A 24,425-nucleotide genomic window follows, 5' to 3' on the forward strand; every position below is an offset into this window, starting at 1 on the left:
TGTCTGATATTTCTGAATTTTCTTGCCTCACTTCTGTTTTTTCTCCTCAGTTTGCAATGTAATCATTTTGCCAGGGTTGAGTTTGAGACTCTGCTGGCACCAAGCCCTGCATTGTTCTGGGGGAAAATGTCTGAAATTACATTAAATGTGTTCTGTGCAGAAGTAAACTGAGCTTTTTTAATGCAGCTGGATCTACTGGGGGACCATTTACTGAGCCAGTCTGGGTTAGTTTGGAGTCCCAGTTGTGTTTAGGTACTTGTTTGATATTAAAACCCAGTAATTTGGTGGCTGTTGTTCACAGTGTCCAAAATTCAGTGTTGTTTTGGGAAAGTCAAGGATTGTGTCTTGAAGTTACAGACTTTGGCACTGATTGTGAGCATTTCTTTTGGCTTCCCTCAGGTACCTGCATGCAGTGGCCAATCCAGGACTCATCACCTTTACTGGGCCCTACCTGGACGTGGGAGGGGCTGGATATGTGGTGACCATCAGCCACACTGTCCATTCCTCCAGGTGAGGGGCTCTGGGCCTTTGGGGCAGGCAGGAGGGCTCTGAGTCACCAGAGCTGGGTGACTCTGGGTGCTCAAGCACTGAAAACCAAAGCTGCTCCTAAAGTGCTGCTGGTGAAATGTCATCTGAAAAAAATGGGGCACTGAAACACTGGGATAAATCCAATTTATAGGAATATGTGAATTCTGTGGCTTTATTGGTAGAGGACTAATAACAGTATATTTTAAAAGAAGGATTGATTGGTGGGAAAGTGCTCCTGGATGAACATGAGGTGGGAGCTCCAAGAATTGGGAGGAGGAGAGGGATTGCTCTCCTGAGGCACTTTGGGCATTGTGTTCCATCTGTGCTGGGAGTTCACTCCTTCTCCATCAGGACTGCCAAGCTCCCCATCTCCTGGGGTCCCCCACATTCCACCTGTGGGGTTTTGAGGAGCAGGGAGGTGTTTGGAAGGAAACTGGAGCCACAAAGAAGGTTAAGGACAGAGCTGTCCTTACTCCAGGGATTGGGGAGCTCCTCTCCTGGGCTGCTCTTCTGGGCTTCCAAAGCCTGTGGAACTCCAAGAGCCCTTCCAGGATTGCTGGGAGCAGCAGGGCCAGGAGCTGGGCTGGATGATCCCTGTGGGTCCCTTCCAGCTCAGGATATTCCATGGTTTCATGAAATGACTTTTTCCTGGAGGACCAGGCTGTTGCTGTTCCAGCTCCCTCCTGGCCAGGCCCCAGGCTGAGGCCAGGTTTAGGGATGCAGGATGTTTAAAGGAGCCCAGTTTATAAAACATGGACCCAACCTTGCTGTCTGTCCCAAGCTCTCCCGAATTCCCAGAACCTGTCCTGGTTTTTATATGGAGTCTCCTCCAAGCTCCCTCCCCAACAGCCCACCAGTACCACCAGTGCTGTACTGGGACCCCAAAGCCAGCAGGGATCAGGACGTGGCTCCTCACTGTGCCAGAGATTGCCCTGCTCTGGGTGGGATTTCCCAGCACTGCACCTCTGCCTGTGTGTTCTGGCAGGAGCATTTTCAGCCCCAGCCCCTGCGTGGTGCTTCTCACCCAGGAATTTACTTTGGGGAAACACTTCTGTAAAGGAGAGAAGTGCAATTAATCAAAATTCTGATTTTTATCTAGCAAGGGATGGTTTACTCAGCTCTAAGAACTTAAAGCTCCTGTGGGTTATTAGAACATGATTAAAGAGCAGTTAAACAAAGTTTGGCAGATGTGAGTGTGATTCCTGGGTAAATATGACCTCTGAAGCTCACAGTCACATGTGGTTATAATCCCCAAAGAGGCCTGAGCTCCAAATCCAGAGGGGTGGGGAGGAATCTGTGGAGTTAAGAGGAATTTTGGCATTAGGGGCTGCTGGGAGGGTTTAAATACCCACATCAGGGCAGCCAGAGCTGACACCTCTCATTCCCATTTTATGTGGATCTTTTTCCTTTTTATGGAGGCTGGGAAGAGAAGATTTATGCCTGATGTGGTTTAATGCAGTTGGCATCAGCAAAGCAGGAGGATTTAATGCTTGAAAATGAAGCTAAAATATTTACAACATCCTAATGGCTTTATGTCTGTTAGGACAGAGCAGAACTTCAGAGCCTGATGCCTTGTCACACATGAAATGTGTCTGTGCTGCTTCACTGCCATCCTTCCCTTCCTCCTCCAGGAAATGTGAACAATAAATCAAATGCAGGTTTTAAAAAGTCTGTATTTATCTGTCTACAAATGAGATTTGACTGCATCTCCACTGCACCTCTCTGGAAAGCAAACAAACCTCGGCCCAGTAAACGGAGCTGGGTTTCCATGGAGCAGGGGTGGCCAGAGCTGTTTGTGCAGCCCAGCTGGGCCTTGCAGCATCTTCTTTATTTTTTTCTTTTTCTAAACATTTTCATTCCTGTCTTCAGAGACTGAATAAAGGAGAAAAGTGAATTTTGAGGTGTAAGGTGCACATGGGTGCAAATCCCACACCCTTGAGCTGATCCTTTTGTGTCCTGCAGGGCTGAGAGGGAACTGCTCTGGCTGTGGCCTCTCAGTGCTACTGGGAGCAAACTGGGAGCACTGGGGTGTTAGGAATGGAGGAAGGACACAGTGCAGCCTCAGGCTGCTGCACACCACCACATCACAGGGTCCTTTTCATAACTCACCCCAAGAAATGTTATTTTCTTCTAATTTTCTGCCTGCCATTCACAATCACTCCCACACTCTGGAGTTTCAGGGATTTAGCTCAAAGTCTGGCACCTTCACATTCATTCCTCCTGCTGGGGGCTGAGCAGAGGGGGTGCAGGTAACTCCTTCCAGCTGGGGGAATTGGAAAATACTGGGGCTGCACCCTTTGTTTGTGTGGATGGGGAATTTTTAATCCTCATTTCTGTCGCTCAGGATTCAATGCCTGTAGGTGCTGGGGGTGTGTGTAGGGTGGAATCCCCACCTGGGCTTCTCCTGTGCTGGCTGTACAAGGGGTGACTAAAACAGGAATTATTAATATTATTATTATTATTGCCCTAAATAAATATTATTTTTTATTATTTATAATATTTATCATTTTCCCCTTTCCCCTCACTGCAGTGCTCAGATGTCCTCAGGACACTCCGTGGCCGTGATGGGCATCGACTTCACCCTCAGATATTTCTACAAAGTCCTCATGGACCTGCTGCCAGTTTGTAACCAAGATGGGGGGAACAAAATCAGGTAAAAATAAATAAAATATTTCTTTTCTTTAACCAGGTGACCCAGAGGTCGTTTCCAACTTAATTTCTCCAAGGATTCTGTTACTTTCAGTGTGTGCTCTCTGATTTCCAGTAGAACTTGTGCTTGTACCTTCTCATAAAGATTATGTGGATGTTTTTGTTATTCCAGATCAAACTGCCATCAGCTAAATAAACAATCTGCAGGATTACAAAAGCAGAAGATAACAGATTTGATTTGATTTTTTTGGTTATATTTAGATTTCTTTGAAATTCTGGGTAGAAAAAACATTCCTTATTAAATGAACACACTTCCCAGTTCTCCTGTTTGTTTTAATTTAACCTATTTAGTTCCTGTGAGCGTGTAAGAGTGATACAGGATCTCAGTTATTTTAACTCCAATTATTCAAATACAACTTTGGGATGTTTTTCTCAGAAATCCATAGCACAGCCTAGGCAGAAGAAGCCTGATTTCATCTGGAGTATCCAATTTCAGTCAGACCCCTGGGTATCTTAATTGTTCCTTTTCTGAAAAATCCTGTGGGGGTGGGATAAATTCTGGTTTGGATCTGGAGTAACTTGATAACATGGTTTGGGCATTGCTGTTGGTTCCTTGTTTGTTTTTAAACCTTAAATTTGGGAAGGGAAGTGGTTTTCTGTCGTCCTCCCAGTTCTTTTCTGGTTTGGGTATTTCTCTATATATTTTATGGCATATAAAAAAAAAACAAATCAGGATTTCTGGTTTGGCATCACTCCCTCCCAGTAAAAACTGCTGCTGATCAGCAGGGTCAGATGCTTTATTCTGTTCCTGCATTCCCCAAATGAGGAATTTTGAGATACTTTTCAGACCATTCTGATGTAGAAATTGGATCCAGTGTTTCCAGTCTCGATATAAACGCAGGTGTTTGGGGTTTTGTAGTGTATCTCTCCTAAGCTTTTCCTGTCAGGAAAAAGAGCAAACACCACATCTCTATGTGGATTTCTAATGGAAAGCCCACAAAACCTCCAAGTTTGTACCCCTGAGGAGCACAGAAGCTCCCCCTGCTCTCTGCTCCCCCGAGCTGCTATGGGTTCCTGACACACAACATGGGAATCCCACTGAAAGCTGCTCCAGCCCCGGATCCAGCCGTGTCCCCGCTGTGCCAGGGCTGTGGCTCCCACCCTGCTGAGCTTTTGGGAGCATCAAGAGGGGTTTTAACCTCCCCCTGTCCCCTCCGTGGCCACCGAGTCCCTGATGTTGGTGCCACCCTGGTCCTGTGCCTTCTGCAGCGCTGCCGTCTGTGGCCATGGAGACAGGAGAGGGGAAAAGGGAAAAAGGGATGGACTGAACTCCCTGGATTCTGGATTGAACTCCCTGGACTCTGGACTGGGACACGGCTCCAACGTGGGAAGAGCTGAAAAGGAAGAGGAGAGCTTGGGAGGGCTGGGAGTGGAGCAGGAGTGATTTATCTCCCACTCAAATCGAATTCTGAAGGGGGAGGGCATTAAAGGAGAGTGTGAAATCTCTCTTTAATTAGCCACATAGTAAATTAATAAACCATTAAAGCTTTCCAAGTTCATTAGGCTCTGTTCATTTCTGGCTCTCCCCCAATCAGACAATGCACTGATGGCTTTTCCTTTCTGGTTTTAATCAGCTCTGTTTTCAACTCCTTGATGGCCCTGGCTCTCTGGAGCAGTAACAGATGGAAAAGCTTCGGGGAAATACCCAACACATTCTTTAGGACATTTTGCAGGGAATTTCTTTCATGGCTGTGTTAAATGGAAACCTTTCAAAGCCCTTTAAGACCATGTTTTATGTCACCCCGTTGCCCTGAAGCCCAAGGAGGTCTAACAGGAGGCTCTCACTGTGTTTTGGGGCAGGTGCTTCATCATGGAGGACAGGGGGTACCTGGTGGCACATCCAACCCTCATCGACCCCAAGGGCCACGCGCCCGTGGAGCAGCAGCACATCACTCACAAGGTCAGCCTGCTTTCCCTTGCCTTATTCCACCTCTCATTCCTGTCTGGGTCTGACTCCAAAGGCATCAAATGCTGCCTTTCGCCCTTAGGAGCCTCTGGTAGCAAACGACATCCTGAACCACCCCAACTTTGTCAAGAAGAACCTCTGCAACAGCTTCAGCGACAGGACCGTGCAGCGCTTCTACAAATTCAACACCAGCCTAGTGGTGAGCATGGCTTCTCTCTGGTTTGGCTGTTGAGTGGGCTCTGCTTGGGCTGGGTTTCTCCTGGTGGAAACACAGGTCCCTGCCAGGCTCAGCCTCCAGGGCTGGGAGCCAGCCTTCTGTGGGGATTGGCCTCTGCTCCCCTTCTCCAGACACAAGCCAGGCTGCACACACAGAGTCCCCTGACATCCTGGGTTATGGATGTGAGCCCTGGCCAAGTGTGCCTGCTCTCTGCAGGGTCTCAGCCAGCAGCAGGGGAAGAGGGGCAGCTTGCTGCTGCTGGGTGAGGATTTTCCAGCTATAGCTAGGATATGTTGCTTTGGATCTGAGCTGACCTCTGGCTCCAGCTCTGGCCAGTGTTACACCCTCCTGTCAGGTCTGTAATAACTGATCTTTAGGTGCTCAAATAAATCCATGTACTGGTGAGCGTTCCCAGGCTGTCATTTGTGAGACTGAAATCTCTGGGGTCCTGCACACTCTGTGCTCTCCATGGATCCTGTGTGAGCTTCGCCTCATGAGGAGTCTAAACCAGGGGCTGTAATTCCTCACAGAGCCACAGATCCACCCTGCCAAAGTCCCTCCACAGTGATTCCAAAGCTGCTACACTGTGGGAGCAGATTGGAAAATATTTGCAAGTCATGTCAGAATACATTGATTTATGTCAGGTTGGCTTAAACATTTTCCCCACACTTGAAATACCAAGTGGGAAGTGTGATGTTGGGAAGGAAATTGTGTAGGACGGAGCAGAAACTTGTAGAAATGAATCAGGAAGGAGTCTGCAGAAGCTGGGCAGTGCTGGGGTGGCTTTTTCTAAGGCTCAGGAAGTTTCCAGCACGTGGTAGTGGCTCCCATCAGAGCCTTGGGGAGGTCACTGAGGGCTGGCACCGTGGGGATAGAGGGCGTTGGGTTAGACTCCTGGGAAGGAGTGAAATGTCACCTCTGCTGCCACATCTCATTTTCGCAACTAAGCCAATTCCCTTGTATCTTCAGCAAAGCCTTTTCACCCAGAAGTATCTGGGTAGCAAAACACACCCACTCCTTAATCAGCCTTTGTTTTGTGAGCGTGGCACTCCCTCACAAAACTCCTGAGGGGAGCCACCACCTCTGGAAGCCGTGGCAGAATCTGTGTCCCCGCAGCTCTGTAGGGCTCTGGGGAAGGGAAGAGCCTTCAGCTCCCTGAAAGAACATCTGACACCACCGACACCTTGTTTTTTGCCCAGGGTGACCTGACCAACCTGGTGCACGGCAGTCACTGCTCCAAGTACAGGCTGACGAGGATCCCGGGCACCAACGCCTTCGTGGGCATCGTCAACGAGACGTGCGACTCGCTGGCCTTCTGTGCCTGCAGCATGGTGGACAGGCTGTGCCTCAACTGCCACAGGTGACAGTGCTGGATGGGCTGGGACACTGCTGTCCTCGGCCCTGCTCTGGGGCTCAGACAGCACTGCCAGTTCGTCACTTCATTCAGGGGGAAATCAGGGAAAATAGGAGTGCTCTGCCTGTGCTCCTGTGAGAGGTGCAGGGTATCGGAGAGTTTAACCCAGGGGAGTTTGGGTGGGTAATGCTGAAAGACACTGAGAGATTCAGTGGCTCATGAGCAGTTACTGTGAGTGAGACAGAAATTCCCATGGCATAGAAATTCCCATGGTTTTCCATGGACTGGGGGGTTTTCCTTGAGGGGATCCAGGAGGTTCTGCCCACACCACCCTGAGGTGTTTGTGGCACTGCCAGGAAGGATCCCTACATGCAAATGTGAGGGACTCCCTGCTTTTGGGATTCCAGGGGTGGATCACCCTCAGTCCTGGTGCATGACAGAGCAATCCCTGTTCCTGGGGAGGGAGCAGAGTCACTGCACAGCCTTTTCCATGGGAACTGCTGCTCCAGGGCTGCAGCACCATGGGGTTAAAATCACAAAGGTGTCTGATGGGTTTTCCCTGTGCTTTGTGCCCTGCAGGATGGAGCAGAACGAGTGTGAGTGTCCCTGTGAGTGCCCACTGGAGGTGAACGAGTGCACTGGGAACCTGACCAACGCTGAGAGCAGGTGAGAGCCAGCACACTGCAGGAACAAACTCCCTGCTGGCCCTGCTGAGATCCCACAGGCAGGATCCTCAGTACAGTGAAGCAGGTGACATGCAGGAGGTGAAGGTGATTTGAGTGGACTGTGCTCTGAGTGCTGTGTCCTTTGCTGCCATGCAGGAATCCCAGCTGTGAGGTGCACCAGGAGCCGATGACCTTCACAGCCATCGATCCCAGCCTGCAGGATGCACTCCCCCAGTGCATCAACACCCAGTGCAACCAGAGGACAGAGAGTGGGTAAGGTGGCCTTCCCCACCCCTTGGAATACTCTCTTGTGGAAATAATCCAACGGCAATAGCTCTGCTTTAAATGTTTCAAAGAAAAAAAAATAGAGGGGAACAAAAGCATGATGCCAGAATGAGGTTCTACTCCTGGCACTGAGGGCTCATTTTTGCTCATTATGGGCAGTCTCGAAGGACCTGAGATGAGTAAAACACCCCAAGCTCTGACCAGGCTGCCCAAATCCTTTCTTCCTTCTTCCAAAGGCTGCAGAGAAAGGCTGGAACTGCAGCCAGACTTTACTACACTGAGAAATGTCTTATTGGAGGAATCACAAGTAGGACTCTCATTTTGCTCAAGCTGAGTGGTGCAGGAAAATACCAAAGCAAACAGAGCTAGAAAAGGGGTGCTGGAAATGCAGCTTCCCTGTGTAACTTCCCTTGTGGTACTCGAGCACTCCCATGGGATTTTTTCTGGCTAAACTCACGTACTTGAGGGTCTACAGATGCTTTTGGCCTCCCTCTGTCTCGTGGCTCTAACCCAGAGTGAGCTTTGCAGAGGAGAGGTGTTAAGCTGGAAAGTGACCATGTCCCACTGGTGTTGGCATGCAGGGATTGCTTTGGAGTGCTGGACTGCGAGTGGTGCATGGTGGACAGCGATGGGAAGACCCACCTGGACAAGTCCTACTGTGCCCCTCAGAAGGAATGCTTTGGTGGCATCGTGGGAGCCAAGAGTCCCTATGTGGATGATCTGGGAGCAATAGGTAACTCTGCCCTTCTGAACTGCTGCTGCTGCCTTCAGCTCTTTGTGTCCCAGAACATGCAGCAGGTTCTGCACATAACATTTACCTCTTAGTCAGTGCTAAATCAGCATAAAGAGTGCACCAGGCAGCAAAGACATGGTGAACATCCCCTTTTGGAAAATCCTGTGTGGAGCTGAGTGTAACTGTGCATTGCTGTATTTTCTCTGAGTTCCTTCTCCTATTCCAAATGAGCACTGTCAAGTATCCAGAAATCTCTGCAGAGCTTCTCCATGTTCCATATTGCTGATTTAACCCTTCCTGCACCTGTCTGAGTTCTTCTCTTATTCCAAGTGAATACTGTCAGCCCCAGAAATCCACGCAGAGCTTCTCCATATTCCATATTGTTGATTTAATCCTTCCTGCACCTCTCTGACTTTCTTCTCCTATTCCAAGTGAGCACAGTCAAGCACCCAGAAATCCTTGCGGAGCTCCTCCACGTTCCACGTTGGTTTAACCCCTCCTGCAGAGCACTGACAGTGTTGTTCTCCCTCTGCTTTGTCCCTTTTGCTTTAGGAGATGAGGTGATCACGCTGAACATGATCAAGAGTGCCCCGGTGGGCCCCGTGGCTGGAGGCATCATGGGCTGCATCATGGTGCTGGTGCTGGCCGTGTACGCGTACCGGCACCAGATCCACCGCCGCAGCCACCAGCACATGTCCCCGCTGGCAGCACAGGGTGAGCTCCTCTCGGGGGCTGGCCATGGAAACAAACCCAGCAGCACCACTAAACCCAAAGGAAAAGCAGTCCCAGAGCTGCCCCCCGGGTTTGTTGCAGCGTTTCCCAGGTTTTAGTCCGGTTGGAGCTGCAGGAGCCGGGCCTGGCGCAGGGACTGTGTCTTGCTGCCCTCTCCTGGGTACAGCCAGAGCTGCTGCTGCTGCTGCTGCTGCAGCCCAGGGAGCCTGCCCAGACCCGGAGGGAGATAAGCTAAGCTTTGCCAGAGCTCAGACACTAATCCCAGCTTTCTGCAGCTCGGCCCAGCAGATCCATCATGTGTCTATTCTGTGCAGCTGCTGGGAGTGGCACACTTCTCACCCCCTTTTGCCTTGGGTTTGGCATGTGTCTTCTTTCACTTGTGTTTCCTGGTACTGGTCCATGTGATGTTCATGGAATGTCTGTGAAAAGAGACATGGAACTACTGAAGTCTGAGAGGCAAAACTGTGCTGGGAGAAGGGATACTGGTACAAAGATAAAGATCCAGATGTGAGAACACCTCCCTGGAAGTGTTCCAGGCCAGGCAGGACAGAGCTTGGAGCAGCCTGGGATAGTGGGAGGTGTCCCTGCCTGTGGCAGGGGCTGGAAAAAGATGGGCTTCTAAGGCCCATCCAACCCAAACCATTTGGGAATTTAAGTGTGATCAGAGCTAATTACCTCTATATGTGATTATCCCCAGCTCTGTTGTAAATCAGAACTTAAAGGAGTCCCTTTCAGGGGGAGGTGGGATCCAGCATTTCCTGCCATCCCAGCCCCATCTACGTTGAAGGAAGAGCCCTCCCCAGCTCAGACCAGTAACACAAAGTGCTTCCACTCTTGGTGCTGGGGTGGCAGCTGGCAGTAAGGTGGTGCAGAACCTTTCTCTCACCAGCTGTATTTTCTGTTTGTAACTGTGTAGAAATGTCAGTGCGTATGTCCAACCTGGAGAACGACAGGGACGAGAGGGATGACGACAGCCATGAAGACAGAGGAATCAGTAAGTACCAAAAAACTGGGGAAAACTGTGAGATTCAATCAGCCATTTGTTTATTAACCCCTAGATTTGAATATGTGAGGATGCCCTGTGCTGATCAGCAGTAGAAAATGAAAGAGCACTGTTTTAATTTAGACATCTAGTGCACCTTTAGTCTCATGCTGAAAAATGACATTTTTCACTCTTAAAAGATAATTCTCCATTAGGTGTGGAGGAGTTTTGCCCCTTACAACCCCTTGTCATGAGCACTTCCAGAAACAGTTCTGATCAGCTTAAAAATTGCCAATGTGACAGCACAGGGTATGGATAACCCTTCCTCCGTTTTGGCCTTAGAAAGCAGGAGCCAAGTCTGGCAAGTATGGTCAGCAAACACGGCACTAAATCCATTTTGCATTGATTTGGGGTGCCTGCAGTTCTCTGCCATCCAATAAAAACAGCACTTTGCATGATCCTGGTGTGATGTAAGTTAAGCTGGTGCACCCAAACTCCAGAGTCAGACTGGATCCCTGGCTCTGGGCCCTCACTAAAACAATATTTGAGATTTGAAGCATATCTGAGTTCCATGGCTTGCACCATTACTGCCTCTCCACGTCCCTTTTTGTTCCCTTTGGAGCCCTCACACTGTTGCCACGGGACCCTCAGCACTGGCACAGCCCAGCTGAAGGCTCCCGGCTGGATGCTGAGCCGTGTGCAGCCCAGCTCTGTGCTGCTGTGTGGCTGGGCAGTGCCCTGTGCAGCAGAGGGCTGCAGGCTGCTGTGCTCTGAGCTGTTTGTGTCTGTCGCAGTCAGCAACACTCGCTTCATCGCGGCCGTCATCGAGCGCCACGCGCACAGCCCCGAGCGCCGCCGCCGCTACTGGGGCCGCTCCGGCACCGAGAGCGACCACGGTGAGTGCTGGGCCCTCTGCAGGCCCGGGGGCTCCTTTCCCTCAGGGCACTGGCTCTGGCAGGCCCGGGGGCTCCTTTCCCTCAGGATGCTGGCTCTGGGAGGGCTGGGGGCTCCTTTCCCTCAGGGCACTGGCTCTGGCAGGCCTGGGGGCTCCTTTCCCTCAGGGCACTGGCTCTGGCAGGCCTGGGGGCTCCTTTCCCTCAGGGCACTGGCTTGGCAGGGCTGGGGGCTCCTTTCCCTCAGGACACTGGTTCTGGCAGGCCTGGGGGCTCCTTTCCCTCAGGGCACTGGTTCTGGCAGGGCTGGGGGCTCTTTACCTCAGCAGGCTGGCTGTGGCAGGGCTGGGGGCTCCTTTCCCTCAGCAGGCTGGCTCTGGCAGGGCTGGGGGCTCCTTTCCCTCAGGACACTGGTTCTGGCAGGGCTGGGGGCTCCTTTCCCTCAGGACACTGGCTGTGGCAGGGCTGGGGGCTCCTTTCCCTCAGGACACTGGTTCTGGCAGGGCTGGGGTCTCCTTTCCCTCAGGACACTGGTTCTGGCAGGGCTGGGGTCTCCTTTCCCTCAGGACACTGGTTCTGGCAGGGCTGGGGGCTCCTTTCCCTCAGGACACTGGCTGTGGCAGGGCTGGGGGCTCCTTTCCCTCAGCAGGCTGCCTCCCTGCAGAAGCAAAGCCTGACTAAACACTTTGCTCCTTCTGGCTTTGCTGTTGGACAGTTCTGACTGGTTTGTTCTGGGGGAGATCTCACTGGGGTACTCCACATCCTCCTGAGGGGCAGCTCTGCTCTGTGCCCCCTGTGACAGGGGCAGGACCAGGAATGGCTGGAGCTGTGCTAGGGAAGGGTTGGCTGGAGATCAGGAGAAGGTTCTTCCCCCTGAGGGAGCTGGAGGGACAGGACAAAGGGTTGGTTTCACACTGAAAGGGAGTGGGATTAGATCAGACGTTAGGAAGGAATTGTTCTGCCCAGACCAGATGTGGCTGCCCCTGGATCCCTGGCAGTGCCCAAGGTCAGGCCGGATGGGGTTTGGAGCACCTGGGAATAGTGGAAGATGTCCCTGCCATGGCAGGGGTGGGATGGGATCATCTTTAATGGCCCTTCCAACCCAAACCATTCTGGGATTCTCTGATCTTCTAGCACCTTTAAGCTGGGCACCATTAGGCTCAGGGGGTTGGGATGTGTCTCCCCTGCCCTGAGACTAAATCTCCTTAAATCTGGCAAGCTGCTAGAAGGGTGTAATGCTGTTGACCCATGAGGAGGCTTAATTTATTAGGAAATGAGGAGAAGGAGGGCTAGACAAGGCAGTCTGCAAGCTGTCAGCTCTGCAAGGCTGGGCACCTTCCAGCAGACCTGGGCCAGCACTAAGACTGTTGCACTAATGGAATTGGGACAGGAAACCCAAAGGCCAAAGCCTTGGGACGTGGATGAACAGATGTCTCCTGGACAATCTTGCTCTAGGAGGAATTACCCTGGATTTGGGGTGAGATTACCTGTGCTGAGGCCGATTTGCCAGATTAATGCTCCCTTTGCTCCTTTTCTTGCAGTCCCAGCAAATCCTTCCCATCTTTTAGTCATCCTGGGTTAGCAGGGGAGCTGTCTACCTCCATCTGGAATGTGCACTGCTATTTTTAGTTTCTGTAATTCCATCTTCTTCAAAGGGCTGCCCAGGCTTCTTCCCCAATTCCTCCGTGCCAGCTCCAAGCCATGACTCAGAGCGTGGCAAATGGGAGGCAGCTTTGGGGGCTCAGCTGCTATTTTTACCACCCTCCTTTTATGTGTCTCCAGCTGAAAACCTGAGTGAGATGCTCAGGAGCACCAGTGCTTCCCCAGCCTTTAGTCCTTGTTTTTTGAGAAGGATTTATTTCCAATTCAAGCAAGATCTCTTTCCTTTTAAATTTCATTTGGTTTTGCATTTAGAGATGCTGAGGGGGAGATGTTTGCCCTGCAGCCTGGTTTGGGTAGTAACAGCTGATTTGGATAAATCCAGGTTATATCTTAACAGATTTTTTGGGGGTGGTATCTTTGATGTTTTGGTTTGAAATCAGTGCCAGCAATTCTGTTGTTACAAACTGTTGAACACGTGGGTGCTGTTACTGTTTGGAGTGGCACAAACCACAGGTCCCCAAAGCTTTGAATGGCAGGGAAAGGGATCCAGTATGGACTTAGAGGAGAGGATGAGTCTGTTGGGGTTTGTTCTAGTAAGATAACAGTTCTGTCCCCTCTCTAAGCACCCTGTGTTGATTCCACGATGGTGCCCAGCCAGCCCTGGGAGTTCTGAGCATCCAGCCTTGCTGTGCTCACTGCTGCTCGTTCATTCCCAGGCTACAGCACCATGAGCCCCCAGGAGGACAGCGAGAACCCCCCCTGCAACAACGACCCTCTCTCTGCTGGGGTGGACGTGGGGACCCACGACGAGGACCTGGAGCTGGACACGCCCCCGCAGACGGCAGCGCTGCTGAGCCACAAATTCCACCACTACCGGCTGCACCACCCCACCCTGCACCACAGCCACCACCTGCAGGCCGCTGTCACCGTGCACACCGTGGATGCCGAGTGCTGAGGACAGCACAGCTGCCACCCCCTGCAGGCTGTGCCACTGGGGACACCACAGCTGCCACCTGCAGGCTGTGCCACTGGGGACACCACAGCCACCCCCTGCAGGCTGTGGCACTAAGGACACCACAGCCACCCCCTGCAGGCTGTGGCACTAAGGACATCACAGCCACCACCTGCAGGCTGTGACACTGAGGACCCCACAGCCACCACCTGCAGGCTGTGACACTGAGGACACCATGGTCACCACCTGCAGGCTGTGACACTGAGGACACCACAGCCACCACCTGCAGGTTGCTGGCACCGTGCACTGAGGACACCACAAATGCCACTCCAGGGCCATGGGGACTGTGCTGCTCCCCAAGGACAACCTCACAGGCTTCCCAACCAAACTGAGGCATCAGAGCTTTGCATTTTTACAAATGGAAGGTTGGCTCTGGCCCGCAAATGTGCTTGATGAATGGACCTGCCAAAATATGGAAAAAAATGGAGCAGGAGGCACGTTAGACCTCCAGGAACAGGGATGGGAGTTTATCCAGCAGCTGGAGTTTGTTGTGCTGAGCCAAGAGCAGACAGAGAGCATAAAGAGCCAGAGATGATTTGGTTTCCTTAACTGGAAGAGCAGGAATGTGCAGCTGGAGAGCCCAGAAGTGGCAGGCAGAGCAGGAAGGCTGCTGGTGGAGAGCTCCTTGTGCCCACGTTGCTCTGCGGGACCCGGGACAAATGCATCTCAAGATTTTTAAGTAAAGGATTATTTTTCTACTATTTATTGAACTTGAAACTTTGGGGGGAGGGAGGGGAGAAAACCTGTTAGGGATTCTCAGCGAGTACCACGTGCATTCTGTGCTGGGGAAGGGGCTCTTCCCAGGAAAGCAGCTGTTCCCTGGGAGCTGACCTTCAGCCAGTGCCCCACTCTGCAAAGGGAAAATGAAGAAGCCCTCTCTGCCTCGCTGTTTACATTAGGATTGCTTTCTTTTCCACACTTCTTTCCTGTAAATATTACAGCCTGATTTCTATTCCAGTATTGTCTTCCTATCTGCAGAGGAGAAATCCTGTACTCCGTTACTAAAATTCAGAGAATTCTGCCCAGAAACTTCTCCATCTTCATCTCTTCGCTCATCCTTAAAGGATTCCTGTGTGGAAGTAATAAAGAATTTCTTTAGCATTAGTTACCAGATAATCCCAAATGGAATCTGTGCCATTCTTCTGTTTCCTTGGACCACAAGTAGGGATAAACCAGTGTTTTGTAAAACTTGGGTTACTGTGGAAGGAACCTTGAAACCATAATGAGAAGCTGCTGCTGTTTGTCTGGAATTTTAACCTTGCTTGGTAATTCAAACAAAGATTAATCAATGTCTACAACAAAGGGCATCATAATTATCAGTATGTTTTCAATCACAGTGTTGTATTTTAGATTCACATTTTGTGATTACAATGATATCAAGCCGTTCTTGCACTGTGCATATGGTAAACATCCATTTATATGTAGGTTTTTTTAAAAAATCACTTGTTTTAATTAATATGGTACTTAATACTGTATTATGTAAAAAATTGGTTCTTAAACAGTACAGTAAAATAATTCTATGTGTGATACCAGGATATCCCTTTATACTATGTATAAAATCAAAATCTCTAGTGAAATAAACTGTATATAAGTATAGATCTGTGGAGAAGTGGCTGCACTGCAATGATTCTGCCTCAGTTTCCTTTTCTGGCTGAACAGGACTGAAAATTCACTCCAGTTCCTCCAGTTTTATCAACAGCCTTGAGAAATCTAAACTTTAAATATAAATGACAGTATTGATGGAAGTTGTAAAGCCTTTTTTTAGCTGGTTGGTCATTATTTGGGAAATGACCATTTCTGGAAGTGGTCAGCCACTGCTTAGAGTCACCAAAGCAAATAATTGAAGGGTTTTATTTCCTGATCCTCTCCTGAAACCTCAGTGGCTCTGGATTTGCTGTTGTGCTGTGTTTGTGCAGGATTTGGTGGAGGGTTTTGCTGAGCAGGCAGTGCAGGAATCCACTGAGCCTCTGCTTTGCGCTCTCAGAGCTCTCAGCTGATGGCCTGGGTATCAACCAGGCTGGGATTCATTTCCAGTTTGGAATCCAAATTTGTGTTGATGCTTGGATACCGTGGGACAAATCATTTTTGATGAAATGTATCAGAAATGTCATTAATAGCCACATCCATTGGAAAAAGTCATCAGGTTGAATGACAATATTACTTCAGGGGAGAGGATTTTTGGTGGTTCCTCACCTTCCCTGCCAGCAGAAGGTGCTTGCAGGGTTCTCTTGCAGCTCTGCCAGGAACACAGAAGCTTCCAGAACCTCTTGGAACAGCTCTTGGAAGTCCAACCATCAAACCCCTTTTGCTTTTGCCTTAAAAGCTTTTGAGAGCTTCTCCTTGCTGCTGCTTCATCTCTTTTCTTCTGGGATCTCTTTTCTTCTCCCTGGTTTGCTCTGAACAAATGGTTCTTGATCTGAGGGGTCTGCACAGCCCTGCTTAACCTGCAGTGATGGGGAGAGCCCGAGCTCTTGCTGGTGAAAATAATGACAGGGACAGCTTTGATCTCCAGGTGTGCCAAATGGCAGCTTCCAGTGCTGGCCCTGACCTTGTCCCACAGGAATAAATGGGATGCACTGCTGATAAGGGATGGGATTGGGGTTTGGGAGCTGGCTGAGAGCCCTTCACTTTTATTGCCCGAGTTCTGCCGTGGCCTTCCCTCCCCAGCATTGTTTTACTGTATTGACTGAGGAGCAAGATCATAAAAGCAGCAGTTAAACCCTGCATCCTCCTTCCTGATAAGACTTTATGGACATTAATTTTCCACTTATTTCATTTTCCCAACTTGGCTGTGTTAATTTCCTGTGGGTTTTCTTTCATTCTCCCAACAACAAAAAAAAGGTTCTTTTAAAGTGAAAATGAGCATTGCCTTTAATTTGTGTTCATGAATTTTAAATTGACTCAATGCTTGCAGTATTTGAGATGTGCCAAGTGTATGGATTTTCCTCTATCCAAGGAATCATGAAGAAGCATTTCTTTGGGCAGAATATATTGATTGAAAATGCATTGTGATTATTTTTTTAAATTTATTTATGCTATTGCTTGGCTAAAAAGTGGGATTTGCAAAGCCTGGTACAGTTTCCCCATGAACATTTTATAAGGCCACTTAAGCCATGAAATATTATCTTTATCCTTGCCCTTGGCAAGGGCAGGGAGGGGAGGATGCAGGGGAATTCAGGAGACGTTCACATGCAGCAGGACTTGTGACTATAACTGGGCAAAGGGAGATCTCTCAAAGGCTTTATTCTGTCAAGTGACCCAGAAATGGGCAAGAGCACAGAAAGTGGATTTGTCAGAGGAAAAACTATGGGAGTAAGCTGGCAGCAAATATGGAAAAGGAGAAAAAACTAGGATGCAAAAGTCCTGGATGCAAGAGAATGCAGGTAATCCAAAAGGCTGTTGGTGAGTTCCAAGATGAATTTGCAGCGTTCCCAGCTCTTGGCTGCCCATTTCAGTTATTTGTAAAAGAGATTCCCAGCTATGGCTGGAGTTTTCAAAGGAGCCTGCTCTGGGCTGTCAGTGATGTTTGGAATATTAATTCCTGCAGCAGTTAACTCCAGAACCATTGGACTGTTTTGCTGTACAAACTCCCCTTTGCCAGGGAGCCTAAGAGGGAGAAAGGAGCATCAGTGCCATGGAACATTTCATATTCCTGCTTGGCAGCCCTTGGGCTGATGAGAGGTGATGATTTTGTGCTTTGTGCTCTGAGCTGAGCACAGAAGGACCTTGGCCCAGAAGGGCTGGCGTTCCTGGAGCCAAGGCTGCAGTGGAATTTGGACACTGCAGTCCAAGAGTGAAGTTCTCCAAGCCCTGCCTTGTTAGTGAGGTGCCAGGCACAGCTGGGGTGAGTGCCAGCCCCTGCTCAGAAGCACTGCTGGTTCCTCCTTGGGAGGAGATCCCATGGGATCACTGACAGCCCTGTGGAACCTGGGAGGAGATCCCATGGGATCACTGACAGCCCTATGGAACGAGATCCCATGGGATCACTGCCACCCCTGTGGGACTGGGGAGGAGATCCCATGGGATCACTGACACCCTGTGGAACCTGGGAGGAGATCCCATGGGATCACTGACAGCCCTGTGGGACTGGGGAGGAGATCCCATGGGATCACTGACAGCCCTGTGGAACGAGATCCCATGGGATCACTGACACCCCTGTGGAACCGGGGAGGAGATCCCATGGGATCACTGACAGCCCTGTGGAACGAGATCCCATGGGATCACTGCCACCCCTGTGGGACTGGGGAGGAGATCCCATGGGATCACTGACACCCTGTGGAACTGGGGAGGAGATCCCATGGGGTCACTGACACACTGTGGAACTGGGGAGGAGATCCCATGGGGTCACTGACAGCCCTGTGGAACCTGGGAGGAGATCCCATGGGATCACTGACACCCCTGTGGAACAGCCCTGCTGTGAGCAGAGGGGTGGCAATGTGATGCCACAGGCAGAACACACCCTGGATCTGGAGGTTTTCTTCAGCTCAGCTTCTAAATCCTGTGGAAAAAATGATCCCTGGGCTCCTTTCCATGCTGGGAAGGAGCAACCCTGGTTTGCTGTGGTTTGTTGGAGGTTTTGGAGCTGGCACTGGCAAATGCACCAGGTCAGCAGTGCCCTAGCAAGTGCTCTCTGCTGGGACAGCAGCAATGACAGCAGGGAAGGGAACCTGCTGGCCAAGGGCACAAGGAATCCCTCCAGCTCACCTTCACCTGGCTCTGGATCAACTCCATGGAGAAAGGGAACAGCCCCCAAAACTGCCAAGTCAACACTTTTCACAGGAAAAAAATTCACTTTGTAGGAAAAAATGTGCAGGAAGGTGTTGGCAAGGTCCTGACAAAACTGGTGGTCTTTCCTTAAATCCAGGTGAGCCATCAGACTGCCAAGGATTCCCAGCTGGGCCAACACTGATGGATTTTTCCAATTTTAAATCTCCTCCACTGCACAGAGGTAATGAAATTGGGCAGACACCACGAGATGGGCTGGCACAGGAGCAGGAAACTGGGAATGCAGTCAGAGTTTAATATCCTCCTTTTCACTCCTCCAACATTCTGACACTTCCACTAAGTTGCTCCCAATATCCATTCTCTTGGCATAATTCATGCAAATCACATGCAGGATTAAAGGTTGAGTAATTAACATGATCTAATTGCTGCAAAATAATAATAAAAACCTCCTTAATCATTTATTTCTATTGTAGCTGAGCCAAGAAAATCTCCATAAACAAGGCAAAAAAACCTCAGCCAGGGAACCTGGAAAACAGGAAGGGGATGGATTTTTTTCACTCTGAACATGGAGAAATCAGGCACAGCACGTTGAGTGACAGTTCCTATGGAAACCTTTTATAACTGAACAGCAGAACATTTGAAAGGCTCATAATTTTTTTGGGAATGTTTCTCTTGTGTTACCTCCTTTAGGCCAGTTTTCCATATTGAACACTTTTTTTTTTTCCATGTGTAACAAGTTTTTAAGGACAAAATATTGTGGGGGGTGCTGGAAATTGCAGGCTGTGCTGGCAGGGAGAAATCATGGGCTGGTTTATCTTCTCCAAACAAATTGCTGGTGCCATGCCTGCTCCCTCCCAGTCCATCCCAGCTCCTCAGTTACTCCCAGCAAATTTCCTCCAGGTTTATGATTAGCCAGATCCAAGGAGCAGGAATGGAGAGGTATGGATTCACCCTATGGAATGCTTTCACCCCCAGCATGATGATTTCCCTGGTTTGTGGTGGTAAATGATTTTGTAATTCCCTGTGAATTGTCACTGACAGTTCCCAGTTCCTAGAAAATGGGTGCTTTTGGGGAATCTGAGACTGATTTATTTGGAATTCCCATTTGCAGCACATTCATGGGCTGGCCAATAAAAACACTCCTGGTAAGAATGTGGGGCTGGACCTGCTTTTGCCAGGAATCCAAGTAACATTTGGATGTTTTTTAATGCTAAAATTGCCAAAATGCACTTGGTTCCAATAAGTAATGACTAAATTTGAAGCTGAATGAGGAAAAATAAAGCCTGTGTGGGAAGAATGGTGATTTAAAGCAGGACATTGATTCAGGAGAAAGTGTTGCAGAGGTTCCCCTGTGAATATCTGGGCCATTTATTGAGAATTGTATTTGTTTGGTCTCATTTTCCTTTGTTCTCAGCTATTATTCAAGAACTTGTCTTTGCTTTTTGGTGTTTATTTTAATATTTACTCTTTTTTTTTGCTGCCTCTAAACACAAGCACACAGATCTGCTAATGATGCACGAGGCAACAAAGGTTTGAAATTCTGCTGCAGAGACCACAGGTCCCAAAATAGCCCATGACAGCAGAGGCCAGCAATGATTTCCTTGCAGGAGTTACTCACTGTGGAAGCTCCAGCTCTGAACTCTCCCACCTTTCCACTGTTTGCTTGCAGGACTCTGAGTTAGAGTGGGAGCAAGGAGAAGCTGCTCAGCAGGCTGATCCTGGGAGAATCCATCATTCCCAAACTCAGGAGCAGCACATTCAGAGCCAGCAGGCCCCACTGCAAATGTTTGGCAGAGTTTTTGTGCCTGGGTGGAAGAGCAGGAGTAAAGAAACATCCCAAGTTTGGGCATGTCATGGAATGGTGCATGAAGAATGCCAGAACTGTTGGAATTTGCAGGGAAAAAAGGACAAATTAACTCATTTTGGCACCTCTGGTGTATTTTGGATGCAGTGTGCATTGTGGGTGATCTGGGTGATCGTCACCAAACGAATTATTGGTGTTGAAATGAAATCTGCAACTTCTGGATCCAAAATCTCAGGGTGTGAATGAAACAAAAGGAGCAGCTGGAGCAGGAAGAGCAGGGACAAAAGAGAGTGCCATGGATTGTGTGTTTGACATGAGGTGTGACGGTAAAATCCATTTATCTGATGGAATGTGCAGCAGCTGGTGGGTCCCACATCCCTCTGCAGGAAACATTGAATTGTTTGATTTCTGTTTCATTAGGCTATCACTTACCTCAAATACCTGGCAATGTCAGGTGGGGCTTGTGTTCAAGAGATGTTCTCAGTCTTGGCTTTTACTTGATGTGCACAGATCTGAGTTTGTTTGTACTTTGGGATGTAGAATCCCAAAAAACCCCAAAATCCTGGACTGGTTTGTGTTGGGAGGGACCTTAAATCCCATTTCATTCCAGCCCTGCCGTGAGCAGGGACTCCTTCAACCAGCCCAGCCTGGACAATTTTGCCTGACTGCACCTGTAATTCCAAAAAAATGTTTAAATTTACAATTAAAATTCTAATTCATACTCATTCCATAAAAGTTACAAAATATATATGGCTGGTATGATTCAAAGCTGCAGAAGCACAGGGAAATTTATCTTTTCAGGAGAGCTACAAATGCAACTGCTGGGGTTGAGTACATTACTCTTAATTAGCAGGGATATTTAATGAACTAAATTAAATTATTACAAGGTGGTTTATCAGTTGTGCAGCAGCACCACTGAAGTTACTGTTCTATTTTTTTAATAATAGATTTAATTTAACAATGTTTTTTGCTTCTGCAGCAGTATTAAAACTCAACGAAAGTATTTTAGAAAATAGGAAACTGTTTAGATCAAAGCATAAACATGAAGGGTTTGGTTTGGAAGCTCCAGAAAAGGAGTCAAAGTCATATAAATATTTTATGGAAACCTCTAATCAACAGGAGGAAATTCCTAAAGGAAATACCTGCATGCCTTGGCTCAGCCTCCTCTTCCTCCTGGAACAGCTCTGTTTTTGGGAGGCTGGGATCACCTGCACATGAACACTGGGAGGAAAAATGAATACTTTAACCTACAAAATACAATATTTTAAATATCTATCCCTAACCAAGAAAAAAAAGTATATTTCTCTGATATCCTATATATTCTCTGAATATATTCCTATTTCCTCAAGTTTCTCTGGAACTGTTTACTGCAGGAATTTTGTTTGTGCCATTAAGACCAAGCTTCATTTCTGAGTTCTTTCAGCAATGCACTTTAAATTTGAATGACTTCAATTCAGGGACAACTGCAACCCCTCAAAAATGATCAAAAAAAAGGCAAATTTTGAGGAGACAATTGCTGTAGGTAGAATTAATGAGCACTGGTTACAGGTGAAGCAGTGTCCACCTTCAAAGTGGAAAATTAATGGTAAAATTAATTACTCTGCTTGAATTTCTTTATTAGCATAACTGTATTTTATGATGTTTGAGCAGATCCATAATTTCTGCTGTAATAGCTTGATCTGGTGATAATTTTTGAGGAGGTATTTCATGTTTCAGTATTCCTAGGAGAAAAGTGTTCCTTTTTTCATGATCCCAGAATTATTTACATCCCATAATCTATGAACCCTTCACACCTCTCATTTCCAATGATTTTATAAAAAGAATGCAAATATTGGAAAAGAAGGAACATTACCTGTTTGAGAAACAATTAGTAAAAAGGAAGCCCTTGAACAGAAGCTTGTCAGCTGTCAATTTTTAAATAATAAACCAAAAATCCTTTTGATTACTTTTAGTTTAAAAGTTCATTTTAGAAATGAAAAAGTCCAAGATACTTTGCGTTCTTAACTTGTTTTGGTTTGGGCTAAGGCAATTTCTAAAATAATTTATTTGGTGGAGTTTTTTAATCTGTAACTGATAATTAACATGGCACCTTGAACCTAGTCAAGAATTATCCATCAGAATTAGATTTTCTTGATAAGAATTGTTGCAAACACCCAATTTAACTTCAAGTGTTCTTCCAATTTCCTTTTTAAGACTCTTTATGTTTCAGGTCTGGATTCTCTGTTGCCTGTTCTTTGTGCTTGGCCTCGTGTCTAAAAATGGCTACAAAAATTTAAATTATTCTTCACTCATTTATAGCAATGATGACAACGTTAAGAGCTAAATTTACTGGGCTGTAAATGACATTGCAAGGGACTGTGCTAGAGGAAAAATGGATTTTCCAAAAGAACAACCTATTTTATTTTTTAAAATGGGTGCTGAGTGAAATGTTTATATGGACAGAGATCTCATGGAAGGGGAAATTTATTTTATAGTGACAATATGAAATATTGTCCTTCTGTTGTGATGCTGGGCTCCTTTTTTATGGCAGGTCACAGCCCTGTGCCTGTCCCTGTGTCACCAGCACAGCAGCCCAGGTGCTGTTTTCCCCATTTGCATGGATTTTAATCAATTTGCCACATTCCTGGTGAGGAATAAACCTGGGACAAGATCACTCTGGGTCCCTGTGCCTGCTGATCTCCAGTGGAGTTCTTGGGTTCTCTTGGGATTTTAGGTTGGACTTGATGATCTCAGAGGTCCTTCCCAGCCTGATTCTGTGGGACCAGCTTTATTTTGTTGCTGTTCTGTATTTCAGCCTCTCCAGTGGATCTGTATCCAGGGAAGGGGGCAGTGATGGGGATTTGGGGAATGATTGCTGCTGGCCTTGGCTTCCATCAGGATGGATCCTGGGGCAATTCCCCTCACAAGAGAGCCCCCAGCTGTTCTCCAGAGCACTCAAATCCTTCCCAAAAATCTGTCTGGAGATGGGTTACCGAGGGATGAAGTGAGGAGAAGGGCCTGAGGGTGCTGGTGGACAATGAGCAATCCCTGAGCCAGCAGAGTGTCCTGGGGGCACCTTCAGGAGGAGCATTCCCAGCAGGTCAGGGGTGATGCTGGAGAACAGCTGGGGCTCTCTTGTGAGGGGAATTGCCCCAGCATCCATCCTGATGGGGGCCAAGGCCAGGGCATCGTCCCTCTTCCTCACCCAGCAGCAATCATTCCCCAAATCTCCATCACTGCCACCTTTCCTGGGCACAGATCCAGCAGGTCAGGGGGGATCCTGCTCTGGGGACACCTCTGGGTGCTGTGTTCAGCCCTGGGGACACCTCTGGGTGCTGTGTCCAGCTCTGGATCCTCAGCACAGCAGGGACAAGAGCTCCTGGAGCTGAGCAAGGGCCTGGAGCATCTCGGTGCCCAGGAAAGGCTGAGGGAGCTGGGGCTGCTCAGCCTGGAGAGGAGCCCCAGCTGAGAAGGGCCCTCAGCCCTGGGTGTCCCTGTGTGTCCGTGTGTGTCCCTGGCTGTCTGTCCCTGTCTGTCCCTGTGTGCAGGGAGGGGCAGAGCATGGCCCAGGTTCTGTCCCGGGCCCCAGCGCTGGCACCAGGGGAGCGGGCAGGAACCGACACCAGGGAGTTCCCCTGGACAGGAGGCAGAATTTCTTCACTGAAAGAAGGGTGACAGATTGTCCAGAGAGGCTCAGGAGTCTCCTCACTGGGGATACTCCAGACCCGTCTGGACACAATCCTGTGCCATGTGCTCTGGGATGACCCTGTCTGAGCACGGCGCTCGGACCCGTTCTGTGAAATTGCCGCTGCGTCCCGTTCATCCCGCACACCCCCCGGAGCTCCGTTACGGGCAGCGCCGAGCCCGCCCCCAGCCCGCTGGGCTGCCCCGTGTCGTTCCGGGGCTCGGCGGGCCGGGGTCGGGCAGCCGTGAGGGGCCGGGCCCGGGGGCTCCCTCAGGCTGCCCCGGGCGGGGCAGGGCGGGGGCGGCCCCAGCGCCGCGCTCCCCCCGCGGTCCCCGGCGCGCTGCAAGATGGCGGCGGGAGCCGAGCGCGGCGCGGCGCTGCCCGCGGAGCCGCCGCCGCTGAGCGCCGAGGAGGTGGCGAGGCGGCTGGCGAGCACCCGCCGTGAGCTGGGCAATCGCCGCAAGATCCTGCTGCGGAACCTGCCGGCCGAGAGCAGCAGCCAGGTACGGCCGCCAGCGCTGCCCGCAGCCGCCCGGCGGCGTGGCGCGCTCCCGCCCGCGCCTCAGGCGGGGGCCGGCAGCGGGGAGGGAGGCGCGGGGCAGCCCCGGGTCCCC

At 49.4% G+C, this 24,425-nt stretch overlaps 2 protein-coding genes across 2 annotated transcripts in view; both read left to right on the plus strand.

Moving 5' to 3' along the window:
- Positions 1–15,214, plus strand: part of CACHD1 (cache domain containing 1) — an 89,471-nt gene extending 74,257 nt beyond the window's left edge. The window contains exons 16-27 of the mRNA XM_063166277.1: positions 400–510; positions 3,059–3,181; positions 5,038–5,137; positions 5,226–5,342; positions 6,560–6,720; positions 7,294–7,380; positions 7,536–7,652; positions 8,246–8,397; positions 8,950–9,111; positions 10,046–10,123; positions 10,906–11,007; positions 13,323–15,214. Coding sequence (XP_063022347.1) covers positions 400–510; positions 3,059–3,181; positions 5,038–5,137; positions 5,226–5,342; positions 6,560–6,720; positions 7,294–7,380; positions 7,536–7,652; positions 8,246–8,397; positions 8,950–9,111; positions 10,046–10,123; positions 10,906–11,007; positions 13,323–13,561 — 1,549 coding nt within the window. The 3' untranslated portion in view covers positions 13,562–15,214. The remainder of the gene's footprint in view (positions 1–399; positions 511–3,058; positions 3,182–5,037; positions 5,138–5,225; positions 5,343–6,559; positions 6,721–7,293; positions 7,381–7,535; positions 7,653–8,245; positions 8,398–8,949; positions 9,112–10,045; positions 10,124–10,905; positions 11,008–13,322) is intronic.
- Positions 15,215–24,158: 8,944 nt separating this feature from the next.
- The window catches only part of RAVER2 (ribonucleoprotein, PTB binding 2), a 30,184-nt gene continuing 29,917 nt past the window's right edge, over positions 24,159–24,425 (plus strand). Inside the window, 1 exon segment of the mRNA XM_063165127.1 lies at positions 24,159–24,314. Coding sequence (XP_063021197.1) covers positions 24,159–24,314 — 156 coding nt within the window.

The sequence above is a fragment of the Melospiza melodia genome, chromosome 11, assembly GCF_035770615.1.
Source record: "Melospiza melodia melodia isolate bMelMel2 chromosome 11, bMelMel2.pri, whole genome shotgun sequence".
NCBI lineage: Eukaryota > Metazoa > Chordata > Aves > Passeriformes > Passerellidae > Melospiza > Melospiza melodia.